General features: G+C 48.5%; 1 protein-coding gene across 1 annotated transcript; it reads right to left on the bottom strand.

Annotated features, from left to right (window-relative positions):
• Window positions 1-3,771: 3,771 nt before the first annotated feature.
• Window positions 3,772-5,072, bottom strand: LOC128155001 (uncharacterized). The gene is made up of 2 exons (XM_052816405.1): window positions 4,540-5,072; window positions 3,772-4,234 (listed from the first exon to the last, which is right to left on the bottom strand). The coding sequence occupies exons 1-2, from the start codon at window positions 4,905-4,907 to the stop codon at window positions 4,027-4,029; spliced, it is 576 nt and encodes a 191-aa protein (XP_052672365.1). The 5' UTR covers window positions 4,908-5,072; the 3' UTR covers window positions 3,772-4,026.
• Window positions 5,073-8,700: the final 3,628 nt, after the last annotated feature.

Below are 8,700 nucleotides of genomic sequence, written 5' to 3'. Positions count from 1 at the left end.
GAATACATTCCCAAATAGACTCAGGAGTATTAAACCTTGTGGTTGTAATGAGAAGCTTTGAATCCAGGGAGGAGAAAAGGAAAGGAGCACTTAAAAATTATTTTCTGATGTTAATTTTGTAATGATATTTGTCTTGACTAAGTATTAATTCTTCCCAAGTTGAATTCTTCTATGCATTTCTCCATCAGTTTCATTCTTCAAAGCATAATTAGCATACAAATTTTTAATAATTTCTTTCCTTTTAGGAAGTGGTTCAAAACAATGAGTTAACACTTGTGAGTGCCTTTTTCAAACAAATAAAACACAGAATGAATGTATGGTGCCTGGTGGCAGGTCTGTCCCTACCTTGCTGCTTTCAGAGCATCTGGGAGTTTTCTCTGTATGCTTAGCGATCCAGCATATGTGCACACAACAGTGTTTGTAAGTTAATGGTACCCTGACAAATACAGCAGTTTTGAATGTCCTGACGCGTGGGTACAAAAATAACCTCTACTGAGCCACCTAATGCTGCTATAGGAGTGCAGAGAAAGGTGGGGCAGTAAGCTTCTAATGCTGACACAGTTTGGCATGAGGAGGACGCTTTTTGTTCCAAGTGCTCTGTCGGGATGGCTGTCCCTTTTGTTTAACATGGTATATGTAGTATCTCTATAAAACCATTGCCTCGTTAGAAAATTTCAGTGACATTCTTAGTGAGGTGCAACATTTCAGCAGTCCTTTTTTGTACAGCAGGATGTCTTAGGGTGTGCCTTGCATGTGTGTGTTCTCACAGATGGGTTGGCCACGTAACACTGGACAGTCATTTCTGAGTGGAAGAAAAACATCTGACCTTGCTTACCAGGGCAGGGGACCAGCGGGGGGATCAATGACTTTGAGAGAGAGAGAGGGTGCCAGGAAGTCGGTAAGCTCGAGTGCTGTCCAAAATCGGAACACCAAGATGTATGCGGGGGTGTGTGCTGGAGGTGGGTCAAGGTAAGGGAGTGGAGTACTGGGTGGGCCCCCAGAAGATCAGGGTGAGAATAAGACCCCTGTGTGGTTAAGGATGAGGAATGCAGATAGATCTGGTGGGAAAGCTAGCCCGGGACCTTGCAGCGGGTGTTGACTGTGCCTTAGTACTGAATTAATGATGTAGCTTTGGATCCGTAAATGGGTTCTACTCATTGTGCTTTCAACTGTGTTAAAAACTGAAGGTTCAGTATTTTTCACTTATGGTTTATTGTTTGGAGTTTGTTCTTGAGGGTTTCTCACTCAGGAGCTGTGGTTCCTTACTTTATTTCATTGGACTTATTTACCAGTCAGGGTTTGCAGTTTCCTCATTTACTGATCAGGGCACAGGATTTAAAATCTAACCTCATCTGTAGACTTCAAATCCCCAATGACCATTTGGGTTCCAAATGGTTTACAGCTTACCACTCTGGGGTTCAGGGTTGATGACTTACTGTTAAATGGAAAGGTCTAAATCCTTAGATAATAAACTCTAAGCTCTAAACAGTACACTGGGAACCCTTCTTCGAAGTTTGAAACTGTAGTGCACTGGACATAGTCTGAGTGCCTTTCTTACAGGGATCACAAAGAAACCCATGTAATGTATTGATTAAAATTCCATTTATTGAAGCTAACACCAGAAGGAAGAAGAGGCTTGTATAGATAATCTTACGTCCTTCAGATGCTGGGAACCCCGAGTCGTGAGGTCACAGGGACCTCCAATCAGGGCACGGCATGTGGTGCAATTCCCGCCTGTGGAGAGGTTCCACTGACAACTTGGTCTTTTGAGCTCTTACAGCATTTTTCTTAGAACAAAATAATACCATTCTTCATTTCTGCTGTCAAACAAAAGGATGTTCACTTGAGAACCTGTTGCTTCACTTTATGATAGAGACAAGGACGTGTAATTGCCAGTAGCAGGAGCTGTCTACAGGCTCCTTTGTTACGATTAGCTGGCTGAGGTTATCCTGTGAACAAGGGATATATGCAGCACAACAGAGGCTTGAAGACTAAGCTCTATTTGCAGCATTGCACAGTGCCAGGCCTGTGTCTTCTCACGTTAACTGTTCTATGGACCACTGATTCCTCTATACAGTAGTCTCCTGGTTAGGATCACTGCAGTAACCTCTCCCTTTGACACTGAGCATTCATTCAGCTGTGTGTTCAGATCTGAGGTCTGTCTGATACAGTGGAAGCGCGACCTTTTCAGTTAGACTGCTGAGGTGGCGGGTGACTTAAGAGCTGTGTTTCTTGCAGGGCTCTAGCCTTAGGGGTGGGGCAGAAGCACAGACATGCGAGAGCAAGATTTTTCCTCTCAAACATAAGATCTGAATCCTATCCCTGAAGGAGAAAGCAGAGGGAGGCTGGCAGCTGCTTAGTGACGTGCTGCTTCAAGGGCAGCAGCAGGAGTGGACCCTTGCCCACTGGGCTAATGAATGCTGGTCTGGTAATGACTCTTAGGGTGTTGCAAGAGAAGAGGGGAATGTATTGGCACTGAGTCTCACGGTGGACTTACTCCCAGGTGTTTTTTTTATGTGCATTAAATACTAAACAATTGCTTTATTCTTTGCACTCTTGGTTGTGGTTCCTGCAGTCCCTTTAGACTTGAAAGTGCCAGAAGGCAGTTCCCGAGAGAAAGAGGTTATCCACTGGGTCCGAAGCAGTGGGGGCTGGTGCCTAGGTCTCTTGGACCCTTTTGAGGTCCCTGGGGGTTCCCGGAGAACCCCAGTGCCATTCATGCAGTTGTGCGGGATTTCCTTTGCATTGCCATGAACACTCGGCTCTTGGTAGCATTTCCCATTGGGTAGCCAGGGCCCCTCCAGGCCTGCGTGAGGTCTGCAGGCTGCTCCGGAGCTTGCCTGTGGCAACCCAAGATGTCCCCAGCGTGCCTGGGGCTGAGGCCTGCGTTGGTGGGGCTGAGACATAGGGTTTTCACAGGGACATAGTGTGCCTGCACTCAGCTTCCCATCAGCCACATTGATCCCTGCAGCATGCCTTATGGCCCTTTTGGTGTTCCCCAGAGTCCCGGCTCGGTTTGCCCTCTGAAGCCCTCAATTCGCATTTGGGGTTGCCTCCAAGGCCTCTGCCTGCCTTTCTGCATGCCCCTGGGCCGTGGCTTTTGTCTTGCAGTATGCCACAAAGTTTTCCGGTTAGCTTTCTCCCCTGTCCCAGGAGTTTTCCAGGTGCTTTTTGGTGTGCTCCAGGGTCATTGTTTTCCTTTTGGTGTGCCCCAGGCCACCCCCTTTACCTTTCTGTGCCCCCAGAGTCCTCTGTTTCCCCAGCATCCCCTAGTGTTTTTTTCTTTTCGTTGCTCAGCAGAGCTCTCCATTTGTTCTCTTGTCACCTTTAATACTATCTTTTTCTCCTTTGTGTGCGTCCAAGGACTTTCCTTTTTGTGTTCAGCGAGTTGCTCTCAGGAGCTGGAGCACACCTCTGCTACCTAGGTAGCCCCAGCTGTCCCCAGTGGGGCTAACGGCAGTGGCCCTGTGTTGTGGTTTAACCCCAGCCAGCAACTAAGCACCATGCAGCTGCTCACTCACTCCCCCCCCCCCAGCAGTGGGATGGGGGAGAAAATCGGGAAAAAGAAGCAAAACCCGTGGATTGAGATAAAAACGGTTTAATAGAACAGAAAAGAAGAAACTAATAATGATAATGATAACACTAATAAAATGACAACAGTAATAATGAAAGGATTGGAATGTACAAATGATGCGCAGTGCAATTGCTCACCACCCGCCGACCGACACCCAGCTAGTCCCCAGTGGCGATTCCCTGCCCCCACCTCCCAGTTCCTATACTGGATGGGACGTCCCATGGTATGGAATACACCGTTGGCCAGTTTGGGTCGGGTGCCCTGGCTGTGTCCTGTGCCAACTTCTTGTGCCCCTCCAGCTTTCTCACTGGCTGGGCATGAGAAGCTGAAAAATCCTTGACTTTAGTCTAAACACTACTTAGCAACAACTGAAAACGTCAGTGTTATCAACGTTCTTTGCGTACTGAACTCAAAACATAGCACTGTACCAGCTACTAGGAAGACAGTTAACTCTATACCAGCTGAAACCAGGACACCCTGTAATCCCCATGGGCTACAGCTGTGGGTGTTGGGGCAGGTGGGAGGGGTTGCGGCTGAGGCTGGAAGGCTACGCTGCTCACAGAGGGGCTGTTGGCTGGGCCTGTGCTGCAGGAAGTCTGGGACAACGGAGCCGCCTCCTCCTCCTCCTCTGAGCATCGCTGGCCAGGATTGAGACTCTGCCTGGAACCATGGAGAAGGTGAGCAGGGACTGGCGGAGGGTGTGCTCAGGGCTGCAGGCCCTGCACACGCAGGGGCATCCCACCGGGATGATGCTCGAGGAGAGGGGAGCAGCGCCTGCTTGGAGGGTGGCTCGGGGCCCTGGGGGGGTAGGGAAGATGACGCGCAGGGGCAGCGCGGAGGCCGCTCCCGGGCGTGCGGGGCTGCCCGGGTGTCGGGAGCGGCCGGAGTGGGTCTGGGTGGGGGTGGAGGGTGCCGAGGGGCCGTAGCAGTGCTGCGGAGCAACCCGGGTCAGGTCATGGACATACCGCGGGGAGGGGGGATCCCTAGGAAAAGGCAGCCCTAAGCAGTTTCCGGAGCGTGTGCGGTGGGGGCTGCCCTGGGCCGGGACCGTGCCAGAGCGGGGGGCGGTGCCGGACGCGTAGCGGGTGAGCGTGTCCGCCGGCTGCGGCAGTGTCGGAGCCGGACGGGGGCCGATCGCGGTGGAGCCCTGGGCCAGCGTTGGCGTTCCCGGGGCTGAGGTCTGGGCTCGGCGGAGACTTCCGGGTCTCGTTTGGGCGCGGGGGGAGGACGGCGTCCTCATAGGGTTAATGCTCAGAGAAGGCTGCGGCCCACGGCTTGCTGGGAGGTGAAGTCGTCCGGCTCTCGGCTTCCGGGCGGAGGTATCGCGGGGCATTCCGGCAGCTATAGTTTCCCCGTACCGAGGTTCAGGACGACCGTCTTCCTCCGCGGGGCGTGCCGGGACCTGTAGTTCTTCCGTCACAGAGTTTCTGTAAGGCCCTCTTGTTTCGCTGGGCTTGCCGGGAGTTGTAGTTTTCCGTCACTGGGCTGCCGGGTGGCCATGTTGGTTTGCCACGCATGCCGGAAACCGTAGTCTTTGGGCACTGCGCTTCCGAGCGGCCGTGTTGTTTTGCCGGACGTCTTATCCCTCTTCTAAGGGGAGCCCCTGCTGTTTTAAAACCGCACCTTATTGCAAAAAGGGACAAAATAAGACCAAACATAGAACATAACGCTCAGGAGGGTCAGGATGGCCAACCCCACCTTCGGTGCATCCTGACCTGGGTAGAGCTTGATGCATGGCACTGTCAGTCATGGTTGAGAGATGGGGTGGGACAAACTGAAGCCAGCAGGGCAATCCCGAGCTGAAGCAGACAGATCCAGCAAGTAAAACAGATTGCCCAGAACCTCCAGTGTTTTCGCTAATCTGCTAAACTCCCTGGTGAGGCAGTGGACCCCCCAAAAAGGTGTAATGAACTGTGGTGGAAAGCCTTAGTGCTAGGCATACCTCTGGTAGCTATACAAGGCCAACCGACTGGGGCTAAGTCTGATCCAGGCTTTTCAAAAACAAGGGGTCATGGGGAATCTGGAACAAACCAAACAACCATCTGCCCCCAAAGACCCTGCAAATAACTCTTTTAGACTCCTTGGGGAGGAACTGCAAATCTTGAAGCCAGAAAACGAGTGAGTCCCACATGGCAACCTGAGCTGCCCGTCGGAGGGTTGAAGCTTATCGATGGGATAACACAGATGGCCCTCACATTTATGGCCCTGTCAGCCCCCAAAGACAGCTAGTAAAATGTTTAATTGACACAGGAGGTCAAATTTCAATAATCTCAAGTTTGGATGCCCAAAGAACTTAAGGTAAGCCCGGTCAATGAAGGGTTAAAACAGCTGGATTTACCGGCAAAAGTAAAACGTGCCCTGTAGTAGCTGAAGTAAATTTGTTATTGCTAGGGGAGAAAAGGCTATCAAGACACCAATTAGCAGTAGTTTCAGGGAAAGAAAGTGTTAGGCTTTGATGTATTACAAGGACAAGTCTGGAAATTGCTGGACAGTAGTGTTTGGTCTTTTGGCCGTCCGAAGTGTCCTTGGTTAGCTGAGCCAAAATTAGCAGCTACCCGTAGGCATCAGTTAACTGGCATAGTTCGCTTACTGCGAGCTGCACCCACCCTGCCTGACTCAAAAATAATTAATGTTCCTCAGTATCCTATCTCAGCTGCTGCCCAGATGGGTATTGCAGAGGTCATAGCTGACCTAGGAAAAAGCCACATTATCTCCCGAATGCACTCCCCATATAATTCCCTGATGTGGCTAGTTAAAACAATGAGATGGGAGGTGGTGCCTAACCATAGAAGACTATAGAAAGTCAAATGCAAACACCATCCCTCTTAGAGCTGCCATCCAGAACGTTGCGACATTAACCACCACCCTCCAGGCTGCCGCTCACCCCTGGATGGCAGTACTAGATATAAAAGATATGTTCTTTATGGTGCCACTGTAGGAGGAGGATAAAAGAAAATTTGCTTTTACCTGGCATGGGATACAATTTACTTTCAATAGGCTTCCTCAGGGCTATAACCATTCACCCGCTATAGCTCAGTGAAGCTAAATATCACATTAGCGCTAGGTGGATATATCCTAGCTACTAACTGGAAGAGGTAACCAGTCTGGAAACCTCCCCACTGGGACCTGTATTATCTTTTCTCTCAGGAACAACACCCAGGACAACACCAGAATGCCTCCCTTGCAGATCAAATTGATCATTGGAGGAATGTTCGTTCTTCTTGAGGGGAGTAATCATCGCCAGCATGAACCAGATCTAGTTTACACCTAGACAAGCCTGATGCATGGGGTGGAGGCCCTCACTGCTTTTATTTGTGCTAATCAGTACGGTAACTGTAGTACATTCTGCATCATGCATGTTTAAAATCAATGGAAGTACAGGAATAGCAGGAAACTAGACACAAAATTTAACAGTAACAATCACTAGCAAACAATACAGTATGGAGCAAAAAATTGGAAGGGGGTAAAGGAAGATAGCACTTTCTTATTCCACAAGGTAGAGACTTCTGTATTAGATGTGATGTGTTAAATTACACAAACAGAAACACCCTTCTGACTGTTAAAATGATGAATCAGCCAGAAACAAAAATTAGAACTATGCTGTTGGCAGCACCCAATACGTGTAATGGACTTACCCCTGACAAATTGCTGAGAGAGGTAGTGTGTCTGTGGTGGACCAGTAGTGGTAAACAGAGACTAGCCTTGACATTTATCCTAATACCTATCCCTATACTACCTTAGCTGCCACAATGCATTTCACTGCCTCTGAGACCCCCAATAAAACTGTTATGTGGCTATCTCCACAAATTTTCATGACTGGACCTTATGCTATTAAATGTACAGTACAGCAACAAGTCATATTTAACCTGTCATGGTCCCTAAAAAGGGTAGGACTGTCCATGTCTCAGCTAATACTATAAAGGCCCAAGATATTTGCTTAGATTCAGAACAAAGTATCTGTCATTTTGAAATCTACCCTGAAGAAGCAACTGACTCTATGGTAGTTTATATAGGGAATGGATGTGTCTGTGTAAGAACACTTTGTGAAAACTTAATTATTGGAAATTTTACCAATAATGTATCCAATCAATCAAATGTATGTGTTTGTAACTTTGTAAACATTACTGGATGTGACTTTAATTATACAGGCCCATTGACCTCATATGCATTGTTAAAAGAGAATTATGCACTGTATCAAGACCTTCTGCCTTCCTCCATCAGAATGAACTTGATGCTGCTTCACAAGCTACTGAAAATGAAGCCTTACAAGTCTTGTCACAAAAAGGACAACAACAAAGCAAAAACACCCACTCTGACTGAGTTACCAGTACTTCAGTTCAGGCATCACTGGCAAATAAGCCTGACTGCCGTGTTGTGCAAACCTTGAGAAATTGTGCTAAGCCGCATCTTCTCAGGAACTAAAGGGATTTCTTACCAGTAGCAAACAGTACCAGCCTGAGTTAGGACTAGACGAAACTAAAACTACTATGGCTGCACACCTGCATGTACGCCAAAGGGAAATTTGACTACAAGTCAATTACTTTACACTACAAATATCTGCGGCCCCCCAAGGCCCGTTGAGCTCTCCTGTACGGCAGGAGGCTGCACGGTGGTGATCACCCTTTGAGTGGGGTTGCCTTTCAAGGTTACTCCTCGAGGTCATGAGATCCCTTACCTGGCATCTGTTATCTACAGTGAGGTAAGTGACATTTTATGTTAGATCTAAAGCACACTGTATACAAGCTATAGCTTAATTATTAGAAGTGTAGTAAGTAGTAGAGTGTTTGACCACTGCTTAATTATTGATTAATCACCATTTGATTAGCATTTAATCATTGCTTAATCACACTTTAATAAAACCTTTTGGTTACCCCCACAACAATGACTTCTCTTAATAATTCACCTGTGACAACCCCCTGTGGGACCCCTCTGTTGGCCCTCTCACCTCTGCTAGGTCATCTGTAGTCTGCTCAGATTACTTCCCCAGGTCCTCATTGTGCCCTAGAGACTGTTTTGCCCCTCTAGTACCCCTTAGGACCTCTCCAGTCTGCTTGGGAGCTTTCCTGAAGCTTTGCGTGTGCCACACAGCCCTCTTCTGGTTCTGTGATCGCCTTTGGACCCCTCTA

Source organism: Harpia harpyja, chromosome 20 (assembly GCF_026419915.1).
Source record: "Harpia harpyja isolate bHarHar1 chromosome 20, bHarHar1 primary haplotype, whole genome shotgun sequence".
NCBI lineage: Eukaryota > Metazoa > Chordata > Aves > Accipitriformes > Accipitridae > Harpia > Harpia harpyja.
This window is presented reverse-complemented; position numbering and strand designations above follow the sequence as displayed.